Consider the following 20317-nt stretch of genomic DNA (forward strand, 5'->3'; position numbering starts at 1 on the left):
TAAACTACTAATTAATGAAGCGATATTTTTACTGAGATATATATATTTTTTTTATATTTTTTTTTTATTTATTAGATATATTTTATATATGTTTATTATTATTAGTCTAATTATATATTTATAATGTTTGAATTTGCCATGAGGTCCGGCATACAATGGGCCACCCCTTCTTTTCCTGTCGGTGTCGTAAGAAGCGACTAAGGGAACAATGGTCGAGGGATGGGCAGTAGCGGCTCTCTTGAAACAACACCAAGGGCTACTGCAAGTGCCAACCCGCCTGCCAAGCGTGGCAACATACTAGCAAAGCCCCACTTATAGGAGAAGCCTAGGCAGTTAACGGCTGATATAATAATAAAAAAATGTAATTAAGTATTACTTTATGTCTCCTTAATTTTTAAATACACAGCCTACATATGTCTCTGTATGTCCAATGATTAACTGATGGAAAACACCATCATACAATAACATTAAAGTTTAAATAAATAAATATTTTATAAAAACATTGGATTTAATATATTTAAATTTAGAACGTCATCATTATTCTCATTTAAAAATACGTAAATCACCTAAATACCTTTTGAATATTTTAAATCAATACTCACACATACATCAAAAGAACAAGCCATATGATTACTGTAAGTTATACGAAGCTGTAAATCATTAAGATGTTTAAGTACGAATGCCCCCATTAGTTAATATTAATAAAGTTAATTTTAGTTTCTAAATTTAATCGCCTATTAATTTATCTCATCCAGACATTCTAGAGACGTTGCCCTCGATTGTGTTGTTAGTGTACTCAGCAATTATCCATTAAAGCCGACAATATCCGAGAGCAGCTAATAAGGTATAAATAACATTAGATCACCGTAACCCCGTTTCCATTAAAATATATCGTAAACATGACGACATATTTTGCGACATGTATTCTTAAATGACTACCGAATGTGGATTGTTCGCAATTCGTTTGAGTTTTTGTCGTTGTTTTTTTTTACAACACAGGAAGCAAACGAGCATGCGACTCGCCTGATAGTAAGTAACTACCGCCGCCCATGATCACCCACAACACCAACGACATTGCATGTGTGATGCCGGTGTTATAAGGTGTTTACCAGAGGGAGACTTTGTTCAAAAATCGATTGCTTGGGTACCTCTGTCCCATTCGTGTTTCAACCGTGAAGCAGTTGTGTTTGCATGGCTGCGTTTTGGTTTGAAGGGTGGGATATGGCGTGAATTTACTGGGTACAGAGGAATAACACCTAAGTCCTCAGGAATGGCAACGCATGGGGGGTATCATGGACGAAACAGTATACTCTGTTATGTCCATGGTATTGCTCATGTCTATAGGCGACGGTTATTACTTTCCATCAGGTGGGACGTCAGCTTGTTTGCCATTCTAAGTGGTATATAAAAAAAATAAAGTCTATATTTAAACACAAAATATTTATAATATAAAGTATCTATGAAATGATCATTGTAAAGTAGCAATCTTAAATTATATAGATAGAGCATCGAGCCTTTAAAAACGGTACGAACAAAGAAGAAATTAATATTCTAAATTAAGACAATATATTATACGATTGTAAATTAACTTTAACACTCCTTATATCTAACATTTTATGATACCCTCTCCTAAATTTATATCTTACACATAAAGGACAGACAAGTGTATATACTCGTATATATACCCGTCTGAGTACTGCATACCAATGTTTTTGTCCTTTTTATTTTTCTACATCATATACAAGTGTATATATCATGACGCGTCATTTAGATAAGCAGAAACCATATATTAGATTTAAAATGTAATTTATATATATATATATATATATAATTATACAATATTATTATACCTACTTGTACAACAATTAGTCCATTACCCTAAGGTTGTCTTGAAAAGACTGCTTTCAGCAATAAGACCACCTTACTGTACTTATACAGTCGTATCGTTACATTTATTAATTGTCTTACATATTTTCTATATTGTATAATGCAAATAAAGTATACTCATTCGTTCAATAAAAAAACCGGACTTGTAGCAAAATAAGTTAACTTGTTTAAAAACTAAACTATTGAAAAGATTTTGGTAACATTTCTATGGGATTAATCTGTAAGTATATTCTTATATTGATAAAAAAAAAATCCAAATAGGTTTACAACTGACAGAGTTATGATATTAAAGACATAAAAAAATACCTCCTCTTTTTAAAGTCGGTTGAAACATAAAACTATTTTGGACTAGATCATCTAAATACACGGTTTGTGCAAAGAAAATTATTGCCGCTGGCAATATATGCATTGTTTGCGAACTTGTCTATTATTCTTGTATAGACTAAAAAAACTGTCTAGACATTTAGAACATTGACCGAAACAAAGGATATTTAAAAAAAAAAATGTTAATTTACAACATTAACAAGTTTGTTTAAAAGGATTTTTAAAAACTAGCTTTTATAATAATCCGCCATCTTGTGGATGCGGCCATTTTGAATAATTTGATTGATTTTGTCGTTACGGTATAATGGGCGACAAAGTATACTGTGTTAAATCCATGATACTATTCATGTCTATAGGCGACGAGAATCTGATGGCACGATCCGGAATACCCAAAACCGAGACAATTTAGAAAAAGTCACCTATTATATTGACTCAACCGCGAGTCGAATCCATAGGACCTCAATATGCAAAGCAGGGGGAAAAGGGATTGTTAATAATGGAGACTGAGAATCCCATTGCTAGCAATATACCAGGTCGACCTCCTCGCGGTTCTCCCTGGAAACTATCATGGTTAATTCCTGATGAATTCATCATGATGGGCTAACTGGCCTGTTTTCATTCTCATCTATCACCCTTCACTGATGCTCCGCCAGCGTATCCCGTTAGCGCAGACGGGGTTACCCTACCATTTTCACCCATAAAAAAAAATCAAATACGCAAAGCAATGTATCTACCGCTGCACACCAGATGTCGTTATACATACATACCCTACACAATTTCACTGGTATATACCTAACGTCACTGTCACATCTTGTACGTGACATTTTAACGGAAATTTCACAAAAACGTACTTCCATATAAGTCCCCATTTTAAATTAAGCAATTATCTTTTTAAATAACAACAGGAGAGATGTAATATTTCACTCCACCATCCGGTACGGCGTTAAACCAATTAAAACAAGCGGACAGTCTCTTAATTAAATGATATTGTTAACGTCGTGATGATGGACGTGAGCTATCTAATAATTAAACAGATGGAAATTCTCTTTAGAAATGCATTGACAAAAATGACCTTTTTTTTTTTTTAAAGACAGTGCTCTTTTCGGAAGATATACATTTATTTTAATCGTGCCATGGGTGATTTTTATTAGATAAACCGTGTCGCCATATGGTCCCAGCATAGAATAAGCCATTACTTACTTACCATGGATATCGCAAGAGGGGACTAAGAGAATTTTATGGTCGAGGTATGAATAGCAGCGTCGCTCTTTAAACATCATCAAAATCTAAGTGCGATTGCCAACCCGTCTGCCAAACGTGGCAACTACTAGCTAAGCCCCCCCAACAGGAAGAGGCCTATGTTCAGCAGTGGATAGTTAACGGCTGATAATATGATGATTACGATAATACCCGTAACCGGCGAGCGTGTATGAAAAGATTAATGAATGTGGAAGAAGCGAAAGAGGTTTGTTTGAATCGAAGCATTTGGCGTTCCATTGTTTCTGCCAACCCTAATGGGAGACAGGCGTGACAGATATGTATGCATGTATGTATGTACGACGATTAAATATATGTATTGATTAACCGAAACAAAAAGTAGCTTATATCCTTTTTCATCCCAAATGCTAAGATTATAAGGAAGTCCCTGACGATTGATTGACCTAGTAAAGCATCAGAGAGTACCAAACAAAAATACTTTCTCATTTATGATACTAATTTTTACTCGCGACTTCGTCTACGTAACCATATATTGATACTTTAGTATACTGTGAAAAAAATTGCCTATATCTCAGTCTACGCCTCCATTCCAAACAGTACGTGTGTAACAAATTTAATAACTATTGGTTCAGCCGTTACAACGCTAAGAGGTCACAATCAAACAAACACACCTTCACATTTCATCATCATCATCATTTCAGCAATTAAAAGTTAGTTAAGTTAATTTAAAAGGTCGGCAGCACACCTGCAATGCCGCTGTGTTGTGGGTGATCATGGGTGATCATGGGGCATAAAAAAAATATTTTTCCACTGCTGGACATAGGCCTCCCCATAGACACACATATATAAGGTATTAGTAAGGATTTCTAAATACCTATTTCATAATATTAAATTTTATTAAAAACAATCGTAGACGTGACTGAACCACACACAGTAAGAGTCGAAAAGCTGCCAATTAATTTTATTTCATTAATCTTAATTATGCTTGGGAATGTTTTAATTTATTAATCATAATGGTTTAATTATTAACGGGCATTCAGAGTGCGTTCTTTACGTAATAATTTTACAGGTAATAAAAATACTTTCGTAAACAAATATTATATTATCTTTTATTCGCTTATAGGGTCAGCTAAACAGTTGTAAGTCGACCCATCGGGATCTTTTTTGCTTGCCTTACCTTATACCATCATTTTATAGATCCTATGCGTTACCTTAAAAATATCCCGCGGTTTAAGATATCTGTAGTCCCCTGACTCTGGATAAACTGTTCCCAGTAGATTCATACGCATACTTGCCCACGAATCACAGTTGCACATCAAGTGTCCCATGTGTCCGAGGATAGACCCATTTTGTATATATTACAAAACTGGTATATAAAATACTTCCACATAAACTCTACTTCCCACATTTATCGCGTAATATCATCGAAGGGTATAGCAGTAAATTTACAGGGTACAAAGGAATAACACCTGAGCCCTCAGGAATGGCAACGCATGGGAGGTATCATGGGCGAAACAGTATACTCTATTATATTTACGGTACTGCTCATGTCTATAGGCGACGGTTACCACTTTCCATCAGGTGCACCCTCAGCTTGTTTGCCATTCTAAATTGTATAAAAAAAAATATACGCACAAAAAAATATAGCCGAACGAAGTCCCTCCTTTTTGAAGTCGGTTGAATATTCCTAAGTCACTGAGATAATAATAAGTTGTTAAAATCAAAATAAAACGAATAAACGAAAGTAAGTAATTTTACGGCAAATAATTGATTTGTTCTTTATAATTGTCTAAAGATGTTGCAAGTCGAGTTCACGCTCAACATCCACAAATTAAAAGATATAGCGTTTAAAATAAACTTTAAAATTCTATTCTCTTATGCAAAGTTCTATTTGTTCTATTTGCAAAGATGTTCGTCTGAATAAAAAAAAACTTTATATTTGAAAGTTATTTTCAATGTTTTATATAAATCAATGCTTGTTAATCTAATTCTTTTTGATAAATATTGCAATTACTTTTGAAATTATTACAACTGTAGTTTTAGAAAATCTGGCAAACTTTAGACTAAGATATATCTTATTATAATATATAACAATTAAATAAAGATAAGACAATGGTTAGGAATTTTTTTTATACAACTTAGAATGGCAAGCAAGCTGACGGCCCACCTGATGGAAAGTGGCAACCGTCGCCTATAGACATGAGCAATACCATGGACATAACAGAGTATACTGTTTCGCCCATGATACCCCCCATGCGTTGCCATTGCTGAGGACACAGATGTTATTCCTCTGCACCCTGTAAATTCACTGCCATATCCCATCCTTCAAACCGAAACACAGCCATGCAAACACAACTGCTTCACGGTTGTTACAATTACAACTAAAACACATATTTAATGTTTAATATAATAAAGTAATAAATGTATGAAAATCACATTACACACACGAACACAAAATTATGCCTGTTGGCATGATAATAATTTCTATTTCAAAATTTACACCTAATTGTTGACTACTTCCATGATACAACAAGTGTAGACATATTGCTTTACGTAATGCTGTTACTGTTTTAATTCCCAGTCAAGCCAATTTTGGACACGATGTTTTCTGAATTGGCTTGAGTTTAGATACTCCAGGTATAATACTCCCAGATTTAATTATTTATAACGTAGGAAATACCTTAAGCGTCAGGTTCTAGGTTCAAATATGTGGCACTAATAATAAAAAAAAAATATATGTATATATACGCTCATCGCTTATACCTTTTACCACAGCTATTACACAACTGCTAACGGATTCGGCCGTGATCTTGATCTTATTCGGATTCTATTACATTGTCAATGGCGATCAATCGATTGATCGATAAATAGATATTTACTATTCGATACGTAATAGCTGTTGTGATTTACGTACGGAATTGTACTTAGTCATGTGGCATCCGTCTTGTTATTGCATGTATTGGTTGTTATTGCTTGTACTTTAAAAGATTATCTATAAGGATCGCTAACACGATCGATGTATTGCTATTTACTATTTGATATAGAATGATAACTACCGCTATGCTTCCTACGTGCCAAATTTATTGACAAACACCCAAGTCGTATAAAAAAATGCTCACTTTAATCGTAAAAATTCATTATTTCGAAATCCTCTAAAAATATATTCTGAACAGTTGCTGCCATTTACCATCTCCGTTGCCATGTTATAAATATGCATTAAGTTGCGATTAATAACATGATATTTTATAATGGAGAGGCGTGGCCGTCTCGTGTCTGTCACCTATTATTAACTATTACAATGGGCCATAGCGTCATATATCCGATGCGTCGTAAGATTATACGGATGGAAACCGTAATCCTGATCAGTGACCAAGCTATTTTTTTATATTAACTACACAACTAACTCTAACCCGCGGGTTTATCTGCTTAAATTGTGATAACAATGTCTTTGACGTGGAGAAAAGGATTGTTTGTAATGGGGTCTACTGGTGGTGGTGTAATGGGGTCGACCCCCTGGAAAGCATCGTGGTTAATTCTAGTGTAAGTCATCTGGGTTAACTACCTGCTTTCGATGATTAACTACCTGCTTTCGATGTCACCTATCATCTCTCACTGGTGCCCCGTCAGTGCATACCGATAAGCGCAGGCGAGGAATACCAATCCATTATCACCTATTTAAAAAAAAAAAAATGTTTTTGGATAATTAAATATATTGCTCCATTTAGGTAGCACAGTCATATTTATAAGCAACCAATTTGTTACTTATAAATTCGTCTATCTATATAACATATATGTACATATACATATATATATACATATATACATACATATATAATATACAACGCTACCAGTATATTGGGTACGATGCCTTACTGCGGTGAGTTGGGAGACTGTGTATAAATAATTGTAAGTGTTGTTATTTAAAAAAATGTATAAAATTAAGTTATTCTAATGTTCAGCAAATAGTACCTACTTTTATATATATAAACATTTTCAAAATTGCTTATATCAGAAGAAACTGCTCTTTCAAAACAATGAAACTTATGTTTATAAACTTAAAGTCTTTTAATTATCGCCATAATGAATAACAAAATATCAATCAGATTTTCTTTCAAATGACGCTTCTAGAAATATCTCTTTTATCATTTGATTTGCCTAAATTACACTAATGACGAATAAGTACTATGACTCGACCACGAACGATACAATACAGTATAAATATTTACGCCTAAAAATAATTTAATCCACAGTTTTTATTACGGATATATAAAGTAAAATATTTATTTACTTTGGCACAAATGTGACCGCTATTATAAAGCAAATAAAAGGGCGGTCATCCTGCAGAGCGTTTACATTGGCCGCCCTAAATCTGATTTCACGGAATTAAGTCAGTGTGCTAGCGTTAGCGGTGAGTCATCGTAAATTGGTGATAAATACGCGTCAGAGATATAGAGCGAAATGATTAGCGGACATGGCTAGGGTTGCCACACGTGAAATACGATGGACCATAAGTACTTGTACACTTGTACGTAAATTATTCGTTTTTCGTATGTAAATTAAAGATCGTTGGTTACTGCTATTATTTTATGTATTCTTGTATTCAAAAAATTTTAATATAAACATTAGAAGCTGAAACAAATTTTTTTAGTCTTTTTTAACTGTATGTTTCAGTGTTATGTAACAACTGCTGGACTAAATTAAATGTAGTTTATTCCAGCATTAAGCAAAAATTATCAGATAAAATTAAATACAACCTGTATTTCATTTTATCTAGTTTCACAGTTGTGTCTAATTTCATTTTAATTAATTATTTTTTAGACATTCATTTCAGCCGTAAACCTTCCTCATAAAGGAGTTTTGCCAGTAATTGCCACGCTTGGCGGGCGCGTTAACAATCGCAGTTAGGCTTTTAGAAATGTTTAAGAGGGACGCTGCTGTCTTTATCTCGTCTATTAAGTTCTCGTAGTCGTCTCTCACGATACCTACGGAAAAAGAAGCGGTTGCCCATTTTATTCATATGCCCAGAACACATTGTGATTGTTAAAACCATATAAATATGTAAATTTATACTTACCGTTAAGCCAGGACCATACGAATTTAGGCATTTTACAAACATAAATAGATAAAATACGAATTATAAACATTTTATTATAAATATATATATTATAAATTCCTATAAAAAAAGTAAAAATTATTATCTAATACATTGGAGCCTTAAAAAGCTATTTCGTTCAAACGTTTTCTCAACCCTACAATATAGACATCATAATGATTATGATTCGAGCGCCAGCCCTATATAATAGAGGTATCAATTAAAATTTTAAAATCAGCGGGTCGCGAAGCTCACCAGCGAGAAACAATCATTAATCATTACGTATTTATTCCGTTCATACGTTTGTTTCGACATGCTTGACGTAAACTTGTATAATTGGCGGGTTTTTCAACGCGTTTTTGCTAATCTCAGATCAAAGACCTGTCAGATATACCTCTGCCACTATAATTAAACGCACTCTTTGTAATCTATAAACAAGTTAACAATGGCATTGATTACTGTAAAAACTCGTCTAGACACAGAGACTTTTATGATTATCTTCAAGCCAAGTCACTAGCTAGATAAGCAGAGAGAACTGAGTGCCAACTGTCTCATTTATACACATATTTAATACTACATATGATCTTCAACCGACTTCAAAACAGGAGGAGGTTTTTAATTCAGTTTTTTCAACTCCATCAATTAAAAGGCGATACGAATTTTTTTATCTCTTCTGATCTCTGATAATCGATTCAATGGTTTAGACTTTTAAATCAAAGAAACTAGTATATAATACATAGTTTAACATAATATATAACGTAATTTTAAATTATTGTATATTTTAATTGATTGTATATATATATATATATATATATATATATATATATATATATATATATATATATATATATATATATATATATAATAATTTAAAATAATAATGACGTTACAATGATGTTAGTAACTAAACTAGGTTATAATTAAATACGCTTTTTTATTACATCTAGACTGGCCAATAAGCTGACACCCCACCTGATGGAAAGCGGTAACCATCGCCTATAGACAGGAGCACCATTGACATCAGAGAAAACACTATAATTCCTATGATACCCTCTCGTTACCATTGCTGAGAGCTCTGACCATGACTGGTACAGAGGAATAACATCTGAGTCCCCAGGAATGGCAACGCATGGGGGATATCATGAGCGAAACAGTATACTCTGTTATGTCCATGGTATTGCTCATGTCTATAAGCGACGGTTACCACTTTCCATCAGGTGGGCCATCAGCTTGTTTGCCATTCTAAGTTGTATAAAAAAAAATTAATAAATAAATTATTCCTATGGTTTCCCAAAATGATAGGAGCATTTTATTTAATCAATTGATTGTATCATGAAGACCTCACACCTAGTGGTTGCCATTACGTAATTCAGCCAATTAGGATTTGTTGGTGTGATGTGACCTAGTTCATATTATAACTATAGGCATATATTACTTTTGTTTGTATGTACTGATGTCAAATGACGAATGTGGCGCCTCGACGTTGTTACAGCAATATAGGTTAAGATGGGGAACAAGTGATTTAATTGCAAACTTTAGTTATGTAAACAACTAACTATTGAAGTTATTTAGTTTCATTATTTCTATCATTAATATATAATTTACTAATGTGCAATTAAAAAAATGTGGATTTTTTCTTATATTTATATTTTATACTCATAAAATATCACAGGATCTATAATTTTAAAAGTTACTTTCTCTTATGTAATAACAGGTACTAAAAAAAAACCAATTTGACAGCCTCTTTTTTTATAATTCTCAAAAATTGTGAGTCTAATTCCAATTCAGCATTTCTTGGAATATATTTTAAAAATTCAATAAATTATACATACTTTTTAAATAGAAAATAATCATGTCTTGCACTTCACATTTCCTTTGTCTATTTTACAAAAAAAAAATTAAAAAATAATCTCAGCTATACAGATATATATATAATCCAGTTGTGTAAATACCCCGCATAATTATTTTAAGTTAAACAGTATAACTAAATAAATAATAAGGAATGATAATTAAATTTAATTCGCCGGCTGTTTTAATCATTGCAAATGCTAATTTCGCTATTGGAACATTGACATCCACTTGACACTAGTCAGTCTCGAGTACTACTGCACGTGTAGATCCAGCGTTCATGAATGATGCTGGAATGCCAATAACATGATAAACAGACATAAATATTCTATGTAGAATGTAGGTACAAACATAAGCATTCCATACAAACTAGACTATGCATAATACCTATGAGACTGACTAACATCCCATGTAGTGGGGGGGGGGGGAAGATTGTTAGTAATATTGAGGTTAGTTCCTATTGCTATCAATATGTACAATCAGGTCGACCTCCACGCAGTTCACCCTGGAATCCGTTCTTGACAAATTTATCGTTGAATTCGTCACGATGGGCTAACAGACCTGCTTTTTCATTCTCACCTTTCATCCCTCACTGGTGCCCCGCCAGCGCATACCGATAGCGCAAATGGAGTTACCATTTCATTGTCGTACATAAAATTTCTCCTCTGTATACCAAATTACAATGGTGAAAGAAAGTGTGTGAACAAACAGCCAGACACTAAAACTACAAAGATTCTATTGTACTACAAAGCCTAGACTATGCCTATGAATGCTACAAATCACAAATAAACTATTCGACCGCCATTCTATTCTCGGAACGCGATTCCACGGATGCATAGTCTCGACTACTTGTGATGTCTATGAAGCATAAATTTACTGACTGTCCTTGACATTTAATTTTTATTTCTTTTCAAAGTTATCTGCGTTATTTATTGAGCAATATATTTTTTTTTGCCACTGAACGTTTTACATAATGTCATCTTGTGACAAAATAAACAGCACTTTTACTAATGGATATTAAAACTAATAACTAAATATTATGACTAATAAATAAATAATGCAGCTTATATATTCCTGGATTCTCTATGACATATCTCTAATGTTTGCTCTAATGTATATATTGACATTGTATTATATATTATTATTGTTTTCCTATTTACTATAGTGGATTTTTTTTTAATACAACTTAGAACGGCAAACAAGCTGACGGCCCACATGATGGAAAGTGGTAACCGTCGCCTATAGACATGAGCAGTACCATGGACATAACACAGTATACTGTTTCACTCATGTGGGGTATCATGAGTACATGATAACCCCCATGCGTTGCCATTCCTGAGGACTCAAATGTTATTCCTCTGTACCCAATAAATTCACGCCATATCCCACCCTTCAAACCGAAACACAGCCATGCAAACACAACTGCTTCACGGTTGAAACACGAACGGGACAGAGATACCCAAGCAATCGACTTTTGTACAAAGTCTCCCTCTGGTTAATTAATTACAGAATTGACATTTTATGAAAATTGAATATAATCGTAATCTTTTATAGTTAATTATTACTAATAATTATTGTAAATAACTTGACATGTACCTATAAATTTTAATTACCTGTAGTATGTTGGGGTTTGATCATCTGTAAACTGCAGGTAATAATAAATAAATAAATAAGTAAATTTTTGGAAAATACTTTTTTTCAAACATTAACACACAAACTAATACATTGTTAAATTGCACGAGAATTGAACCCGCGGCGTTAGGCCAAAATTTATTTATAATTAAATATTCCCCCCGAATTTGAAATCATGCATCGGTATATAAAATCCTGTGTTAGGATATAAATTTGGTACATGTAGTATGTGCTAAATACATCAGTATATACAGGATTCTATGTAAAATTAGAAATTTTATACATTTAGTACATAGGATACTTTATGTAGTAACCTATCTGTTACTACATTAAGCATCCTATGTACTAAGTTAGGATATAGTCTACCGGTGTACTAAATTTCGTTCAAATCCGTTCAGTAATTTATGCGTGAAAAAGTACTAAATATCCAACCATCTTTACAAATTTTCAAGTTTATAATACATACTTTTCTCCAAATCTTCTGCTTTATACAACTCTCATACACTTCTAGAAGCCTAAACTAATTCTAAAATGTACTTCTAGATATATAAAATACGCAGAAATTCCTTCTGTAACGTGGCTGACAGGAAATTTCTGTAAATTCGCTAACAATTAATTCTAATAATGTAATCTTTGTAACATTATCGAGTATACACCTAGTAAAGCATACAGCTGTGTTTGCATGGTTGTGTTTCAATTTCAAGAGTGGCCATGAAATTACTGGGTACCAATCGGTCGACAATACTGTCTACATTTGTAGACAATGAATATATCCATTAGAAGTACCGTCAGCTTGTTTCTCATTCAAAGTTGTATAAAAAACCTTAACTCAGTTATTTCTCTATAAATATGAGCACTCTTGTTCTCTATGTATATTCCTCTATTATAAAAAATCATAGCTCTGGCGTGTAAACGAAAACATTAATAAAATATATAGAGATATCGATTTAAATTAATTCCTATTTGTTCTCCTTTAACCAAAGTAACTGTAAGAGATTGCGCTATCGATAAGACCGCCTTTTGTACCTTTATGTGTATATTTTAATCTATATTTTATGTTACTGTATTTTATTTAAATTGTTAAATTATCATTGTATATTTTTATGTTTCTAGTACAATAAGAAGTTAAATAAATAAATTTATTTAATTCTGTGATAGAATCCGCAAGACGTGTGCTGAGTCAGTGGTTTTTTGATAATTCATCTTTGAGCGTGTGATTTCAACTTTTTATTTTACGTAACTACCTACTAACAATGCTTGTATCTATTACTTCAAGTTTAATTTAGTTAATTGTACGCATTAGCGATGTCATATGCATTTGGTTAAATCTTCTTTTTATTTGTAAAAACCTGTTGACTTTTTGTTTTTACTGTTGTATTTTTATAATGTTTTTTTTAATTTTTGTAGTTGGTTTTTTTTTTTAATTAATTCAAAAACAAACAAAAAATAACACAATAAACAAATATAATAATTACCATTTTATTTGTAGAAAATCTATTGCCAGGTCCATAAGAAATGCTATTTCAGTATAGGCATTATTTTCAAAGCTGGACGTTCTCTTTCTACTTTTAAAACCATTCAACCACAAGAACCATTGCAGATGGCGTACGTTTTATATTTCAGTACTGGTAAAACAAACAAATTTTCGCGCCAAAACCACAATATAGCCTACTTGCAAACAATTTATAGATTCCCACACACAATCAGTGTTTAATGTACTCGTAGAGAGGTGATAAATTCAGTCTTATTTTCAAAATTAAGCTAAAAATGACTTATTATATTTATTAACAAACTAACAACTTGTTAAACTATAATAAAAGAAACTAACATAAACAAATAGCAAAAAGAATAATGTATAACCATAATTATTTACCCCGTATTGCTATTACGCCATATTATAAGAAAGAAATAAAAATATTGTACGCTAGCTTTTTCCCACGACTTCTACCGCGTGGCCGGGATATATTTACTGACCAGGATAAAAAGTAGCCTATATCCTTCTACATCTCATATAGTTTGTGTTTACTAAATTTCACAATAATTAGTTAAGACATTAAGACGTTATAACGTAACAAACAAACTCACTTTTACATTTATAATATTGGTAAAGATAGATCCAGAGAAAATACAAACAAACAACGTCTTGTTGGTACTTTAATGAATACAAACTTATTTCTTTTTCGATTCGAAATCCTTTTAAGAAAGTTTGTCGAGTTTCTAGCTGCCTCTGCTTGGTACAGAACAACAAAACAACGTTCTAAACTGGGTAAAAGAAAAAAAAGAAACGATTTCAATGTTCTTGTATACAAACTCTGAAAGATTGATCTGTCTATTCTTTTGTAGTAAATTACTGTACCAACTTGTATAATACTTAGTTATACTTACTGTAACTTTGCTTGCTTAATATTGTTGTCGTGTATTTAAATATCTGTAATAATTAATTGTTTATTTAAACTTTAATACACAGTAAAATTCTATGTACATTTGACGGACTTAACACCGGACGGTGTTCTCTACTACTCGACCGAGAAATAATTGGACGATGCATTATTCAGTAAAGGAAAAATAAAGAAATACTTGACATATTTATACATTATTAATATATGTACTTGGTCCTTCATGACGAATCCACCAGAAATTAACCACGATGATTTCCAAGCGGAACCGCGTGGAAATCAAACTATTAGATATATTGTTAACGATAGAGTTATTAGTACCCATTACTAATAACCCCCTCCCCCCACATTAGACATATTGGAACATGGCCAAAGAACGCTGAACTTGGCTACGTATCTCCATGCCATTTATTACTATAAATTAATTACAATTGTCTGGATCAGTGATTTTTAACCTATTAGTGAGGGGTAGGGGGGGGACAGCCTTATTGCTAGCAATATACTACCTTACTACTCAACCACCACGAGATCCCCTGGAAACAATTGTGCTGGAATCCAGGTGTATTTATCACGATGGGCTAACTGACCTGCTTTTTCATTCTCACCTGTTATCCCTCAATGGTGCCCCGCCAGCATATACCGATAGCACAGGTGGGTTACTATTCTATTATCATCTATTTAAAAAACTATTTAGTAGAGATGGGCAATCCACCTGGGTGGGTTTAAAGTCTGGTGGGTAAAAACCGGGTGTTTTGGGTTTATTGGGTTTAAACCCCATAAACACCCAAATTTTTGGGTGTTTATGATTTTGTACTTCATCATCGTCATCTCAGCCGCAAGACGTCCACTATACTGGACATAGACAATATTATTATGCAGCCTACAGAATAAAAAACTTTTAATTTGATTTTGAGTTTATTAAGAAAGAGATGAAAGTAAAATGTAAAACTACAGTCAATCACTGTCAGATTCAGAGTTATTACAAGCGATGAATTGTATAGGTTCGATAGGCTCTATTTCGTCTAAACTGTTATGTTCATTTACTTGCTCAATGAAAGCTTCTAAGGTATTTTCTTCATTAAACTGAATGTCCTCGCATTCAGCTTTATGTTTAAGATTCCAGTTATAACAAATGAATGAAATTTTTTCAGTTCTTTCAGTTGTAAGTCGATTTCTTTTGTTATTATGTATGTAGCCTTGGATACTAAAGGAACGCTCAGTGGCTGCCGAAGTACAGGGAGCTGATAGAATACGAATCGCTACTTTGCTTAACTCAGTGGAACCACAAATACCTTTCCACCATATTAGGGGCTCAATGCTATCTAATGAGCTCCATACAAATCCTCTGGCCCAAAAGTTTTCTTTAGCTTTATAACACGCCAAATCTGCCATTACATTTGACAAACTTAAGTGTTGGCTTAAATTGTAGATAAACTCCATACCCTTAAGTTCTTCCTCTTGAGTAAGTTCGACTCCTAGAGTCCTGGGGTCTAGAATATATGCTGCAAAATGTATTGGCCTCATTGCCATATTGCATCTTGAAGATACTGATGTTAGAATCTGCTGTTTGCTTTCTTCGCTCAATGTCGAAATCTCATTTAATGCAAAACGTATCTTAGCTTGTACATCTCTAAATGTAATGTATGTGCGATGCAAACGATTCTGGTCGCTCTCTAAGTAAAATATGCTTTCAGTGACTGGTTCCAAAATACTTATACATTCCCCTGTCTTCGTCCAGAAATCATCACTTAGAATTAAATCTTTAATATCTCTTGAAATTACCACATCTTCTCTAACTGTTAATATTTGCAAAGCTATCTTATTTGCTTTCAAACTTTTTAACGAAGTAACATGACTTCCCCATCTTGTAGCACAAGGCAATTTTAGTGTTTGTGTAGAATCTTCACCCTGCCTTGATTTTATCAACAAGGAACTTAATCGTTGACTCCTTTTAACAGTTTTTATTATATTTATGGCTTGCATAATAAACACAGTTACTTCTTGTATCTTTACAATATCTTGGCACAACAAGTTAAGGATATGTGCACAGCAACCGAGAGGAACAACATGTGGATATTTGAGTTTTGTTAATTCGAATGCTTTTTGTATATTTCTAGCGTTATCGCCAATAAGTACAAGAAACTTATTTGCTCCATACACTTTCATTACTTTTTCAACTTCTTGGCTAAGGTATTCACTAGTGTGAGGATTACTTTCTGTATTCAAACTTTTAACGTATGCAGGTTGAGGTTTTGATATAAGAAAGTTTATTATTCCTTCATTTCTTAAATTAGACCAGCCATCGCACTGAAGGTGTAAGTAACTACAAGCATTTAGTTCCTCATTTAACTCAAAACGCATTTCTCTATATATTTTATCTAAGTATTTTGTCGCTAAAGCTTTACGTGAAGGTATTTTAAATTTTGGTTGCAATTTTTCGAAAAATTGTATCCATAAAGGATGTTGCACCATCGATAATGGCGTCCCTGTTACAAATATAGCTCTCGCTAATTCTGTTTTTATATGATCATCGGTGTCTTGAAACTCAGCATTTATTGTAGTGTTAGCAGACGACGAGGGGCTTATAAAAGAATCATTTGTCTCTATCTCTGACAGTCCAGACATTTTGGTTTTGGACGAGCTATCTTTTATAAGTTTCATAGAGTCTTTTAATGTTTCTGGAGATTTTGGACAAGTGATAAGATGTTGAAGCATTTTGGCAGCATTACTGAATTTGTAGACCTTATTACAAAGCTTGCAAGAAACAGACTTGTTTGGTAAAGTACGGTAGTGCTCCCATATGCGTAAATCTTTAGGTCTCCCCATTGAACCTAAAAAAATGAACGATGATTAGTTGGTCTGACGAAAATTCAACAATAGAGTGCCTATTTTTTTACAATGATTATTTCTTGTTATTTACAATAAATTTATTAAAAAAATAATAAAATAAATACAAAAAACCTTTGTAAAATTACATCTCCTCGGAGGATTAAACGCAGACGCTAGTTTATTATCGTATTGTTCTGTATTTTTCTCAGCAACTTCTTTAATTCGATTAGGTACTTACGCATATTATGTTAAAAATAAATATCTAGTACACATCTTAGGCTATCCACCATTATTATCCAATGACGACTCTCAGCTAACTATGCACTATCATCCAAAATAAACGTGTATGGAAAATTTTATCCCAGTCGGTTGAGGATTGAGGATAATTGCATCAACATACGAACATACCTACATACTTTTATTTACATAACGCAAGCTAAATAAAAGCTTGTAATAATACATCTAATTTTAAGTTAAAATTGTTAAGTGATCATGATATAATTGTATCATTCAAAAATCCACTTACCTTTAATTATTTCTTGTTAAGTATAAATATTATTTCAAATCTGCTCCCTTAATATGCACTTTTTTACTGCTTTTCCTACCTAACACGTTACCAGGAAGTCACGTTACCAGAGTCAGAGTAATAGTGAACACGTTTGACAGTGATTGTCGTCGCCTCATATTCAGCGTCGACGAATAGGGGAATCCCCAGTCATAATGTATTGCATGCGTGGCGGTCTTACTTCAAATCCATAAACAAAGAGATAATTACAGAACTCGATACTAGATGGCGCTGTTTTTGTTTGAAGAAAGTTTGCGGGCTAAAATACATAGAATTTCATCAATGACTTCCACAAAGAACAACATTTCTGTTTTTTCTAAGTCCGTATCTCTTCCGTATATTTCATAAGATATAAGCTTGGGCTACATTGTTATGCAACGTGATTTTGTCGCTGTCTTGCTAGCAGGGTTGACAGATATACGATTTAAATCGTACTCATACTATTATTTGTCTATTTTTTAATGTACGATCGTAAAGATTATGATCGTAATTCGCACAAAAACATACGACTTTTTGGTTACCTGGCAACATTTTTATTATGAAACGAACATGCTCACATCATCAGTCACATGCAACAATTTATTGGGGATTTCCCCTTCACATCTGGCAGTCCTGCTTGCTAGAATATAGGTAAGTCAGCCACAGTTACTGACGATCGATATTTAAAGGGTATTGTTTTTGTGCTAAATATTTCATAAAAACGTTATTTAATACTTTGTGGATTATTAATTTAGTTGATAATCACTGGAAGTAAAATGGATGCTAATTTGAGAGATCAAGATCTTCGTATAAAACAGTTAATAAAAGAAAATCTACGTAAGTACTCTTTTTATACCTAGGTAGGTAAGGTATAATAAACACAAAAGGTACTTAGATCGCGTGTGTTCGAAGCATTTATTCTAATAAATTTAATTTAAAATTGTAGAAAGAAAAAAATGTCTGCCAAGCCGTAGCCGAAGCCGATCTCCAAATATATTTGGCGATAGTGAGACCCAGTGTCCAGATGATTTACCCAGCGTCGTCGCAACAAAGAAAAAAACGAGGATAAAGTAAAAGAAAATTTACTGAAAGAAGAAACAAACTGTTCTAAATGCTTAATTTATGGAGAAGAGGATAAAAGAAATGAGTATTTCGGACTGTTAGTGGCTCAAGAATTTAAATATATACGGCCATGTGTGCGAACGAGGTGTTATGAAGAAATTTTAAAGTATCTACGGGAAGCAAAAGGCCAACATGTTGATCAACTGCAACATGAAAACACTGAAAATTAATTACTTTCATTTTATTATATATAGATTTTTAAAATTTCCTGAAATATTATTAGTTAACGTTTTATTTAATATTGTAGAATTGATCAATACAATTTATAAAAATAATTTATTGGTATTACTTACATATTTTCAAAAAAATACGTAAAAACCTATTTTTTTGGGTGATTATGGGAGTTTATGGGTGTTTATTGGGTTTTTACCAAAGCACCGGGTTTAAACCCGGTGCTTTGCCCATCTGTACTATTTAGTGATAAGGAACCATTTGATAAAATTTCTGTCCTGCATGGACCACCAATTGTTTAGACTCCAAACAGTTTACACAACACCATATTTATTAATTTTTCAAGAAAATTCTTAATAATTCTAAAAATAAAACATGCATTTATTTTATCTAATTATAACGCAGGCAGCAGCGTGTGTCGTTATGTCGACTCATTGTCACCTGTTTAACCTTTTTCGAATAGTTTCACGAACCACTTCAGGTACTTCCAGGGACCACTAGTATAGCCTACGGACCACCGGTTAAGAAGTTCTGATATAAATATAACAATATTAAAACAGCTATATGAAATCGCGTTAATCGTCCAAAATATTTATATCATTGTAATATTTTTAAACATCATTTACAGAGTTACAAAAATTAAGTTCTAGAGTAAAATAAAAATATAAATATGTCAAACAACCCACTTTATTAGAAAAATGCGTTATAGAGAAGTGTTTATGAATTTGTGAATATAGAAATATTTATGCAATGAACGAAGCTATTTAAGAGTCCTCTTCGACTCTATTAAATTTTAAACAAAATTTTGTTAACAATAAATACTTTAACGTCATTATTAATTTATAAGAATAAATAATACCATAAACAATTTTCAACATAATATTTTATATGGAAAATGTGGCAACACTGGCACCTGATTCCCGCCATTTCTCTACCAACTGTCAAACGCTCTATACAAATTAATATAAAAACTCAAGCGCGTTGTGATTCCTACTACCATTAATTAATTAAATTTCGTTATATATTAAATGGAATTTCGTGGCAATTGCATAAAACGTATTTTCTGTCAAATGCGCAAACATTAAGTAATACGTATATACAATTATAAAGTTATAAAAGATAATATTATAAAAAAAATGCTCTTAACTACAGTCTCTAATTTAGACTACAACAAATTAACACAGTGATACCTGACATGCCCACATTTCGTCGAGTATGTTAAAATTCAACAAGGCAGGTGAGTCTACCGCCGTC

At 32.8% G+C, this 20317-nt stretch overlaps 2 protein-coding genes across 4 annotated transcripts in view; one reads left to right on the forward strand and one right to left on the reverse strand.

Annotated features, from left to right (window-relative positions):
- LOC116413606 (uncharacterized) overlaps nucleotides 1-20317 on the forward strand; it is a 185494-nt gene that overhangs the window by 141322 nt on the left and 23855 nt on the right. The window lies entirely within an intron of this gene.
- On the reverse strand, nucleotides 15096-18803 carry LOC128200579 (uncharacterized). The gene is made up of 2 exons (XM_052894430.1): nucleotides 17753-18803; nucleotides 15096-17228 (listed from the first exon to the last, which is right to left on the reverse strand). Exon 2 carries the CDS (start codon nucleotides 17221-17223, stop codon nucleotides 15352-15354), a length of 1872 nt encoding a protein of 623 aa, XP_052750390.1. The 5' UTR covers nucleotides 17224-17228; nucleotides 17753-18803; the 3' UTR covers nucleotides 15096-15351.

Source organism: Galleria mellonella, unplaced genomic scaffold, assembly GCF_026898425.1.
Source record: "Galleria mellonella isolate WM207_F2 unplaced genomic scaffold, CSIRO_AGI_GalMel_v1 utg213, whole genome shotgun sequence".
NCBI classification, from domain to species: Eukaryota; Metazoa; Arthropoda; class Insecta; order Lepidoptera; family Pyralidae; genus Galleria; species Galleria mellonella.